General features: G+C 32.5%; 1 protein-coding gene across 1 annotated transcript; it reads right to left on the bottom strand.

Annotated features, from left to right (window-relative positions):
• Positions 1-132: 132 nt before the first annotated feature.
• On the bottom strand, positions 133-7,808 carry LOC139100563 (uncharacterized). The gene is made up of 9 exons (XM_070653193.1): positions 7,669-7,808; positions 4,681-4,798; positions 2,933-3,364; positions 2,627-2,869; positions 2,498-2,557; positions 2,088-2,441; positions 1,986-2,015; positions 1,058-1,270; positions 133-976 (listed from the first exon to the last, which is right to left on the bottom strand). Exons 2-9 carry the CDS (start codon positions 4,742-4,744, stop codon positions 867-869), a joined length of 1,506 nt encoding a protein of 501 aa, XP_070509294.1. The 5' UTR covers positions 4,745-4,798; positions 7,669-7,808; the 3' UTR covers positions 133-866.
• Between the last annotated feature and the right edge of the window lie 4,578 nt (positions 7,809-12,386).

Below are 12,386 nucleotides of genomic sequence, written 5' to 3' on the forward strand. Positions count from 1 at the left end.
TCTCTTGGTTAGGCTGATTTTCTTGAGGAGAGATTGAATGAAGGGGGGAATGGGGTGGTATGGGCCTAGTATGGGGTCAGGTATAGTAACTGGTATTGTACCTGGTATATTCTAATATATTCTTTTTAACTTGAGATTTCTAGAGTCAAATTCAGTTGAATTCAGTTAAAAATAAGCATTTAGAGCCATTGACACTCCAAAAACTATTTAAAGGTCTTAAACGTGTCTTGTCTTCCAATGCTCTTAGCCTAGTACCACCTGGAAGATTCTTAAAGTGTCTTGCTTTGCTGTTTGACCCTTAATTTGCCCTTACACTCCCTTAGAGTTCTTAAAATTCTGTTTTCTAACTTTTCTACATGCTCAAATCCTAAAACTACCCCAAAAACCCTAAACTTCCTCATCTATCCCCAAGAAAATCTAGCATCGAGAAGCATTTAACCTGATTTATCCCAAAAAAAGTTGCATACAAATCTCTTTCGTGATCTTAATTCACGCTTTTTTGTTTGCGGAAGATTAAAATCTAAATCTCATTTAGAATACAATAATAAATAAATTAAAAATTTGATATTGCTTAATTAATTAATAAATAAATTATTTAATAATAAAAATGCAAACTTTATGTACAAACCAAAATTTTAGATTTGACGTTGTTGGTTGTTCTTCTATGTATAAATAATTATAAGTTAATGGCCATTGAAAACAAGAGATGTTAAAAGTGTCTTAATGAGTCGATAATAATGTTGGTTCTGTTTTTTTTGTTGACAAAACAAGAAAACATGACAAAATAGAAGAGATTTTGGTAATTTGCACTGATTTAATAATTTTGGTATCGGAAAGAAAAAATTAGAAATTTGTTAATTTAAGCGTTAATGAAAGAATCGTGAAAAGAAGTTTCTAAGGCCTAAAAGTGAAAGTCCAGAGTAGCTTGTTGGCTTGTCATCTAAATCATCATCATCATCGTCGTCGGAATCATCATCTGGAATTATTTACATTTCGATTCCGCAAATTATTTATTTAGTTCAACATGTTAAGGAAATATCTAATTATTCTTAATTACCATCGTCAACGACCGCTTCTTCTAGTTCTTGATCGTCAAGGTCATTCTCATTGTCGAGTTCTGCGTCTTTTACGCTACCTGTGACGTCATCAACTTCCTCTGCAACATCTTCTGCATCATCTTCTAATTCATTTTGTACAATTTCTTCTGAGACTTCGTCTTCTAATTGCTCTTCGGTACTATCGTCTTCTTCATCTCCGTCTGATATGAGGTCTGGAATGGAAGGGAAAATTGTTGTATAATTTGGTGCATTTAATCAAGAATTGAAGTTGATTTTGAGATAATTTAGCATTTTTTGCATGTTTCTTTTGCTTTTAGTAACTGAACCTCAAGAAATTGACTTATTTCTATGCATTTCTGACTCTATGACAGTCAACAATTCAAACAATCCATCCAAGCCTCTAAATTCCAAACCATTATTTACTTAAGAAGCTATTCAGTGAATTTTTGACATAAATATTCATGACTTCCAGAGATAAGAAAGTCGAAACAAGCCTTTGTAGATTCTTCACGGTATGAAAGACACTCGACCCGTATTTTATTTCTTCTCAAACATTTTCTGTTTGTGTTGTAATTGAAGATAAAGTCTTTTAAGTGGGATTACTACCGCAAAATTGTATTTCCATTATTTACGGTAAACCAAAGAGAGATTAAATTGGAAAATTAGCGATAAATTGTCTATTAACTACTGAATATTTGTAATTTAGCTTCTGGTGTTATGATAAGGAGGATGTCCATAGAAATATAACCATCATATTTAGGCATCCAAGTCACATTAATTTACAAACCCAAACAATCCCACCCGCTAATTAGAAATCTGATTTCTATTCATTTGCATAGAAACTTTGCCAAAAACATCAATCACCATAATTTAAGCAATAATGCACTTTCTTCAAAAATGCGCTAAATTATTATAATTAATACGTACCATTGAGAATTCCCAAAATGCCACCGTCCTCTGTAAACAATAAAAATCAAAAAGAATGTTAATTTTTGCTGGAATTTTTGGCAAACAAAGTAATTAGCGAACCTTCATCATCATCCTCGTCGTCATCACTTGAATCAGCTTGTGCTGGTCTTACTAATTCTTCCGGCTCTTCATCATCCAATGACCCATCGACCTCATTATTTTCTACATTTGTAGTTTCTTGTGGTTTAACTTGTTTTCTTTTTGAGTTTTTACGTGATGGCTGTGGTTTGGCATCTGAACTGTCTTCATCATCACCGCCCAAAATGTCATCTAAGAAGTCACCGGAAAGAAGACTGAGTCCAGTGTAATCAGCGTCATCATCATCATCGTCGTCTTCAGCAGCTGAGGTTTGTGGAACTGGGTTTGCTGATTGTCCTGTTGGACGGTCATCATCGCTATCACTGTCGTCATCATCTGGATTTTTTAGGGATATTATAATCTGTTTTAAAGTCTTTAGAGTCAAAACTTACCTCCAAGAATGTCATCGTCATCATCGTCATCTCCACCGAATCCAAAGAGATCATCGTCATCTATGAACATCCAAAAATAATTTAATATTCAGCTTAATTCATGCAGTCAGTCAAAAAATGATAAATTACCATCATCATCCTCATCTTCTGCTGGTACAGGTGGAAGTGGTTCAGCTTCAGTTACTTTCAAACCACGTGGACCAAAATCAAAGCATGAAACTCTCAAAGCAGCTTCAACTTCTTCATCAGCGCGTAATTCTAATCCTAAACAAGCCTTGAAGTTCTCGTTCTTCTTTGAAATTCCATAAATACGTCCACAGAAGTTAGTGAATCCACCAGGAAGTGGCAGACAAACTGGTGTTGATTTACGACCTGTTTAAATTATTAAAAATTATTATTTATGGCAATTAGTGTCATTAGCAGCTAAACACTAACCATTTACAATACGATTGGCCAAGACACGATTTCCAAACTTAATACCAACCGACAAACGATCACCTTCAAGATATCTAATGTTTGCACATCCAGGTCCACGAATAGGAACTAATGGCAATGCAAAGTCACGACAACAATCGCATTCAAAGCTTGTACATTTGCAGTAACGATTTATCGGATTTGAATCGTCCTCATTTGAAACGGTCGCTTCTGTTGATTCAGCTGATGTGATTGTTGTTTCTGCTGATAATGGTGCGACGGAAGTCTCAATGCTATTGTTATCTTCAGCTGATGCACTTGTTGTGCTTGTTGAAACTTCATAAACTTGAATATTTGCAACGGGAATATCGGAATCAACATCTACACCTTCTGGCTCATCATCTTGCTTACTTTGAAGTTTTGTTTTTCTTTTGGCTTCTACGGTTTGTGGTCCTGGATTTAAAGAATGAAGTTCAAGGTTAGAAATGACAGGAAATGAAAGAGAATTATATCTTCTTATAAAAAATAGCTTATTACAGCATAGACTAGCTTCATAAATTACTTAAGACGTTAAATGGAAAGTAAAATGCTTTGACTTCCTCGACTTCTTCTCTTCTTCACTTCTTGCACGCACATAATAAGTAAAAAATAAGTTTTATGGCATTTTTGTTCTCAATTCTTCAAACATGATGTGAGATAATTATTACAGTCAAGAAATCAAGCATTTCAAGTTCAAGTTCAATATGATGCAATTTGAATTGCTTATGAATCTCTCACACTTGTCAAATTTGGTTGTATTGTTGAGTTAGATTATTGGGAGAAGATTAGGAGAAGCTGGGTTAAATAATAAATATTTTAATGTGCAGAGCTCAAAGACGACGAAGATGAATGTATGAAATTATGTCCAATTCAATTGAAATTTTAGAACAGACTTGAAGCATGAACATGAATCTGTCACATGGATATGCTCAATTAAAAAAAATTGTTAGCACAAGTCGTTAAATCGATCCAAGATTTGGCAAGCTGTTGTGACTCTGGCATTGTTACAGATTAGTCGAACTAAGTCAGAGTCCCGTCAGCCTGGGGCAGAATTTTGATCTATCCACCGATTTGTCCCATTCGGGATGCTCATATAGGTGAGAATGCTGATTGTCTATTAAGGCTCTCCATTCAAAATCCATGACAGCTTCGAGCTCTGATAGCGGGCTTAGAGAATTCATAATCCCAGAAGATAAAATACAGCAGTTCCGCTATGTAAAATTCCCACGATTTTATTTCTACTGTGGATTAAGTTAATCTCGTTAGACTATAAGAATTTCCACATTTCTCGTTAGCAATCGATTAAAATTCAAATTAATTAAATTACATAAGCTTAACACCCTCCCTTCCAATACTTAATCTGATGAAAAGTTAATTGAAATCGATTCGAAAAACTTTCATTTAAACAAAAGTCTTAATTGTCTGAACATGACATGATGAAAAGCCCTAGAAACCATAACAAAACAAGAATAAAACAGAAATTTTTTGTGGGCTTTTTCGTCTGAAAATGTTTTAATCACTTTCAATGTTTTCTCTTAACATAATTAACGAAAAAAAAAAAAACATTAAAAATTGTAGCATTTAATCAGGTTTCATTTTAATTAAATGTAGATATAGTTCCAAATGACGAGTATCGTGAGAAAAAGTGACTATAATATTTATTTATTTTTTGGCTTCAATGACCTCATTCGCAAAAGATTTAAAGTAATCAGAATTATTTGTACACTTACCTACAACACGAGCAGCCGCATATGTGATGATTGATGCTATAATCAACAACTTTAACACCTTCATTTTTATTTGATTTATTTTCTAGTTATGTTTACAGGCTAGTCAGTGCACTTATTGCTGGTTGGAAAACAAGAGGAACAGAAAAGGAAAATTAGACATATTTATAAATTAGAAACGCGAATTAATTTATCAGTAAATCCAAAAATGTAGAATTTGACACACAAAAGAGACAGAAAGAATGTGTGTGCCTTGCCTCGTCCAAGTCACTGCGAATTTGACACGCTAAAAAAAATTGTAATATTTGCACTTTCTTCCGTTTATGTCTGTGCGCATGCTTTTCGATTAACAGTTAAGCGTGAAAATGAAAATTCAACTTAAAATGACGATTATATTTGGTAAGGCAATGAAATCGCATTTTTTTACGATGCGACGACAAATCGTCGAAGGGAAATTAAAGACAAAAACTTATTAATATATAAAGAATTTCGAAGCGATTTAACGGAATTTATTTGTGTTAATGTGACTAAAATAAAAAAATTTAAATAAATAAATTTCATTTGATGAAGATTCGAGACAGAATTTCAGAAGATGTCGCGATCAGGTCAGTAGCGAGAAGTGAAAGAGACTTGAATGAGCGCAAAGAATGTGCCATAAAACCCAAATACATTTAATTTGAATATATTTTCTAGAGAGTGAAAGATCTTCAAAATAAGTTTTTGGGTTGGTGATGTACGTACATTCTTTGAGCTTTATGTAGGCTGATACAGGGTTGTGGTTAGGAGGTCATGCTGAATTTTTGGAATTAATTTGCAAAAAGTGTCATATTGTACCACTATTATCATGTGATTTTGCAATTTTTGGAATTAAAACGCAATTTAGCAACATTCCAGCACAATGACGCCACCAGACTTCTTTTAAACTCATCGGTGAACCCCTAACTCCACCCTGAGTCAACACAACACATGTCATTTATCTTATAATTCATCGATATTTACATACATGACTCGATGACTCAATCTATGTTAAGAAGAAATGGAGAAAATCGAATAAGCACCACGATGGGGTAACGGTGATCATAAATGATTATCTAAAAAATACATAATGAACCACGAACATTATGGAATAGGAGAAAATTTTTAGCAAATCATGAAAAGAATTTAAGAATTGAATAATTTAGTTTTCCGTTTGTTTGTTTATTCTTTTTCGTTGAATTCTTTTGTGCCTGTTTTACTTCCAATGAGCCATTTTACTTTTGTTTTTACAAATATTTCAAAATAAAAAGAATAAAAAAAACAGGTTTGTGAATTTGGATTGAGAAATTCTGATCCGAGCTGTATAAGAATTTATAAGTGCACTTTGCATCACGTAGGTTTACTATATTTGGCAATATTCATTTATTTTGAATTGTTCTGAATCATCAAGCTATTATTGGAGTTTTATATTCTTCAAAATTGGATATAATTTTTGGAGATGTTTAAAAATTCATCATTTTTGGGAATAAATTATTCTCATACGGTATAAGCTATTCAAGCAACTGTAACTTGATCTCCTTTTTGAGGATTATTAAAATGATGAAGTAGTGATTTACATGTCTACTTATAAGAATTTTTAAGAACTATTTTGGGAGAAGATCTGTAATTGAGATGTGAGAAATTTTGGTAATGAGAAGGTGTTTAGTGATTTACTGAACAGTAAGTGTCATATAAGAGTATTTAAGGGCCATAAACTAAGATAAGTATGAGTATATATGACAAAATATTGAGTCAAAATGAGCTTTGTCTGGAAGGTAGGTGCTTCAGAATTTGAGACTATATTTAGGGATAAAGGATGCTTAGTCTAATAATTTCTCTTTAGCACAACTCATTGTAGTATTTTGAACAATACATTGACTGCAAGTTTCTTAGTGGATGTGATTTATTTAACTGATTGAATGGACAAATCTAACGACGACTAATGCCGTCTTAATTCGATTTACCATCCTTAGAACTAGCAACACTATTAAGGACAACTTAAGTCAGGTTAATGAGAATTATAGTCGTTAGATTAAGGTATTCAGCACTCTCTATAATGACACTAGTTGCCCTCAAAATTAGACCTATATATAGTCAAATAAGAACCTGTCTTATCAAGCTTTAAGCATGATTTTAATGAACGTTTGTAAAATATGTGCTCAACTTAATGTCAATATAAGCTTAAATCATTAACTTTAACGTCATAAAGAGGGAATGCCTACATAGAATATGAAGAAAACACATCAATTTAATGATCCTCAATGCTTAAACATTCACATCAATTATTTGACATGTAATCACGAGACATTCTTACATGATTTATGCAATAACTTCTCTAATGATTCAATTCCTAACCAACAACACTTTTGCTAGCAAGACACAAAAGTAGTCCAAATATTTTATTCATCCAACTTCCTTATCAGCTGATTTTGAAAAAAAAAAATTTCTCCAATAAAATTTGCACATTTCGCATATTTAGGCTGAATAAATTTTCCATATCTTCTTTTATGACCAATTCCAAAAAAAATATTTTGTGTCACAAAAAATAACTCGAAATATCCTCAATTTTCTTTTCGTCAAAACTATTTAGTTCATATTAAAAATTCAATTCTGTCTCATCCATAACTAATTTATATTCTGTGTCGCATTTTAATTCGTAACTTATTTTTTGATTCTGCTTCTTTTCATTCGTATTTCAAAAATTTGTATGTCACTTTAATTCCATCAATTTTTTTAAGGGAACTTAACACTGAATTTTTTAAGGCACTTGTGCAGTTCGGGTTAATAATTTAAATTCTGACAAAATTCAAAATCGCATGCTTTCGTGCACAAATTAAAGTCAAGAAGGTCTCATAATTTAAATCCATTCTGGACATTACGTATTTCAGTCATAATAACTGTGTTTGTTGTGATTGCGTTTTTTTGTTCTTTTGCACAACTTATTTACTTTTTTTTTCTTTTTCTCATTCAATTTACCTCAACTTAAAAATTCACTTTACTTTTTTTTATTTTTCTTTCACTACAAGGCACATCCAATCGAAGCAACGTCCATCCAGCAACTAACTCTTTTCATTCCAATATATTTTTAAATATCAGCTAGAAAATAAGCAGCAACTTAATGAAATGAAATGAAGAAGAAATGTGTGAAAAAAGAAATTTTTTTTTTTCTTCTCTGTCTTCTCTCTCGCATCGTTGTGCTTGCTTCTTGTCCAGTCAATTGTTGTTGTTGTTGTTCTATTCGTACACCCAAAAATAGAATCCATTCAAAAATAATTTTGGTGAGCGAATTATGGACAGTGAAATGAAGAAGAGACAATGAAATAATTTGAATAATTATGGAAGCTATAGAAATGGTTTGACGGACATAAAGCAATTGCTATGGAATCAGATCAGCATGGCATGTAAGGGGTATCGGGATCGGAACGGCATGAGTTGGGAATCAAGCATTTTAAGCGGTTTTGAGTGCCTAGGTGCCTGAATAGTCCGAATAGCTGGTACTAGGGGGTCATATCGGCGCATTTAAAATGAATCCGAAATCAAGTGAGATTCAAGCCGACCCAGTCCGAATTATTTACCTTTGAAATTATTTCCAAATTAGTGAAATCAATGTTATATTATATTGGCCTCAGCTACTTATCGGTCAGGTGATTAGATAAGCAATTACTCCGAATGCACACTGCGTAAAAATGATAAAAAGTATAACAATAGTTCAAGATAACTGAGCTTAAATTCGGCGAAATTCGACTTTTGTCGGGCTCAAGCCTGGACATCGTTCCCAACTTGTCAATCAGGATTGTTTAAAAGAACAAATTTTGATGCCTATCATTTCAGATGTCCAAAATAAAGAGAGTCATGCTTCACTGACATATAGAAGAACCGCAAGGCTATAAATTCTAATTAACTGATAAACCTCATAAACAAACGATTCCAAAGAGAAATGAGAATAACTAGTAAGAGAGCCTCTCCATCTCTAAAAGAAGAAAATAAACTGTTAAAGAACTTCGATTGGAAATATCTTTTAAAAACGTTATGAAGCAGATGTAGTAAAGATGTAGATAGAAGATTTGTAGATGAAGCAAAATGTAATAAAAGTGTGGAGATGAAAACGAGAAATAAAAAGCTTAATTAGCTTTGATCTTGAAGATTTTATAAAGTTCTAATTGAATTAACGATTTATCGATCAAGTGAAGTCATTTCATGAGAAACGTGAGCTTTGTTTACTTGACTATGTATTACATGCTGTAGAATAAATCACAGCATATAGTCAAGTAATTTTTAGTTCACTTAAAGTTCAACGATGTTATTGGGTCAGATCATTATCTTTATTACCATCGATGGTAATTTTTCAGTCTGTTAGCACCTCATGTCAGATGAAAGTGTTAAATTCTTTAAGGTAGGTGTGATGGCTGTATGGTTTATGAAAGTTATCTTGGTCATTGTCACTTTTTGTCTGGAATTATTTCTTGTTTGGATTGTAATATTTATTGTTTTAGGGATTTTTTACAGGATGACGTCAATGAACAATTGAATTTTGGGAATTTATGAGTATTTGCACTTAGTAAGATGAGAAGTGTGGCGCTACGTCATTTTCTATTGTACAATAGTGTATATGAGTCAAAAATACACTAGGATTTGCTATTAACATGCAAAAACTCATATTTCTCCAGTCAGGAATAAAGAAATCGAAAGTTATTAGTCACTCTAAGTCATTTGCAATCTTAATCACCAAATTTTTCAATCTAAAAGTGCAAAAAACTTAATTAACAAATTTCCTTTTAAAAATACATCCATTCACTTTAAATCATCAATTTATTCAATATCCTGATCAGCACAAAAAATAATCAGATATTCCCAAAAAATCAAGCAATGAATTATTCACGCGATAACAGCACCCGAGCGGCACAATACGGCAAATGTCATTTTTGTATGTGAAATTAGGTCAACATCAGCTGTCATGATGTCTTCGGTACAACTTCGAGTCTTAACTCTAATTCAGAGACATATCGGTGCCCTAACGAGCACAATACTGCCCGGGTCAATGATTAAGGCCCCAGAAAAGACACGGATCTGAAATCAGTTGTTAAGAAATTCATAAAAATAAGTTTACAGTCAACTTCTCTTCCACAGAAAGAAAGAAAGAAATTTATGATTTTTTTAATATGCAAAACAAAATTTTTGACATGTGAGTCATGTTTGAGTAATTTTTGAGTGAAATACTTTACATCTGCAAATTTTATGCAGAGTTATTATTGACCATAAACAGCGAAAACTTAAATATTTACTCACTTTATTATCACTAATTGAATTGAGTTGAGTTTGTTTTCGGTCGTTTAAATTTATCTTTGAATTCTCGACAGTCAAGTTAACTTGATGTGATAGTCAAGTCATATTATACAGTCAAGTAGCGGAGTCACACAGGCGATTCAAAATCTACTCAATCTAGTGAGTAGCATAAGTAGCTGCATTCTTTAGTTTTTAAAAAATCATATTACATTTTTCCCGTCCTTCAAATACTTATAAGTACAATTCAAAATGAAACAGGACTTATGATGAAGATAATAATAGCTAACAGAAAAATTATTTTCCAAACAATTTATTTTATTTACTCATTGAAGGGGAGGATGGCATATCAGATGGTGAAAAATAGTAGAAAATGAAAAGAATGAAATAAATATGATGAACGTCTTTCATAATTCCGCATTTTCTTTTCATGAAAATGTTGCAATATTTTAGTTGTATAGTTATTGAGGAATGTCTGTTAAGTGGAAGTGCTGGCTGGAAATGGGCATTTTTTGATGGTTAAGAATGTGCCTGTTCTAATTTGAACTATTTTAGCTTGAGTTTCTGGTCATCCGGTTCATCGTACACTGCCTGAACGACACTATCTTAAAGTACACATGGACATGAGTGACATGTATCCTAGTGAACACCGAAATAACTACCCTAAAAATGCAGATGAATCTTGAAATGGATAATTAGGCAACTGCATCGTGTCGTTCGGTTTCCTATTTACAATAATTTAATCTGGACGAATGGTTACCTCTTGACTATACTTTAGAGTAAGCACAACTCTAATTTAGTATATTATTTAACTATAACTCACCTAATTAAAGACTTAGAGTAAACCTTCGCTTAATCACATGAATCTGCCACATACCAAAGTTCACAGCACTTTGCCCAAATAGAACAAATCGTTTAATCGATCAAAAATCCAGCTTCAGGTATCATGCCAAATTTACTGATGATATTCGAGTTTACACAAACTTAACGACCAGGAGATCTAAAAGCTCCTTTTCCGATGTCAGCTACTTGGCAAAGAATTTGTACGAACTAGGGTCAGATGTAAAATCTTTTTTTGTAACCCAAGTTCAACATAGTAACATGGTTGCATGCAGTAAAAAGGCAAACTCAACCGAGCAACAGTTGCTAGTTCAATACATTTTCAAAAGTACATAAAGCACTAAACAATAATAGTTTTGTATATCCCATCTCAAGATAATGCCATGTCTTATAGTGTTCATACATACGCAGATAAATGCTGAAGGAGGAAAAAAAAAGAATCATTATTAACATCTCGGAAGGGTCCGAGTTCATCAATTGTTTTTTCGCAATGGAAAAAATATTATTGCTCAACATTTTTACGACAATGTAGTTTCTGTGGAAATTGGCGAGGGTTGAAGATGGAAAAAATATCATTTTCGTATTAACGAGTCGATAAAAAAATATTTTTCATCATTTTTTTTACAGTTCAAAATTGTTTGGGGGAAAATTTTTTATTGTTATTCTTTTTTTTCTCCATCTTCTTCTTGTTCTACAGGAACTTGTACGTGCTGACGTTGCTACATTTACAATTTATCACATTCATTTTTTGTTTGATTAAAATCATGTTTATCAATTTTTTTTACTTGCTCCTTTGTGGATTTTGTATCGATAGCAACCAGCCATGAAAGAGGCGATGAACATTTACCCAATTTGATGATGAAATAAAAACTTTGTCTAGGCATTGTGAGGGCAATGAAATATTGATTGTATAACTCACACTCTATTTCCCCTTTATTTTTTGTGTTGGTCAATTGAGTTTTTCGTTACTGTGATTGCTTTTTTTTCCTGCTGTATGATGAGTCATTTTTCATAAATTTTCACATTGAGCTTCGAAACGTGGATGAATGTTGAGAGGATTTGATGAGGGGTAATGCCCTTAGAAGAAATTAACTTCCATGCTATGAGTGGAAATAAGATAAATTTTTTATAGAACACGTTTTATTCTGAATTTATGAATTATTCATTAAAATGAATAGGAATCATTTAAATTCTAAGTCTATAAAGGAGAAATTGAAAATTTCTTAAATGTTTTACAATCTTGAGTTTTACTTTTTAGGGGAAATTTATTAGAGGTTGACGTAACTCTGACTTGATGACGATTTAGTTCATCCGACTTATTCCGGCACTTTGATCAAAATTCAGTCCTAGGTTGGATTGAAGAATAAGCAACTATGAATCTTCAATATGGTTTCTCTTTAGTAAACCACTCTTACACCATCCTAAGCTCTTTCCTTCTTGACCATCGATTCAATTCAACAAACAACATGGAAGTTGACCAACATTAACCACATCCTTCAACAATTTTCCTGTAACATGTACAGATTAAATTTTTTCATTATCATTGATAGGTTTGACCATTAATAAACAGCTAG

Source organism: Chironomus tepperi, unplaced genomic scaffold (assembly GCF_022539635.2).
Source record: "Chironomus tepperi strain 1889 unplaced genomic scaffold, CSIRO-AGI_Ctep_v1 contig_67, whole genome shotgun sequence".
NCBI lineage: Eukaryota > Metazoa > Arthropoda > Insecta > Diptera > Chironomidae > Chironomus > Chironomus tepperi.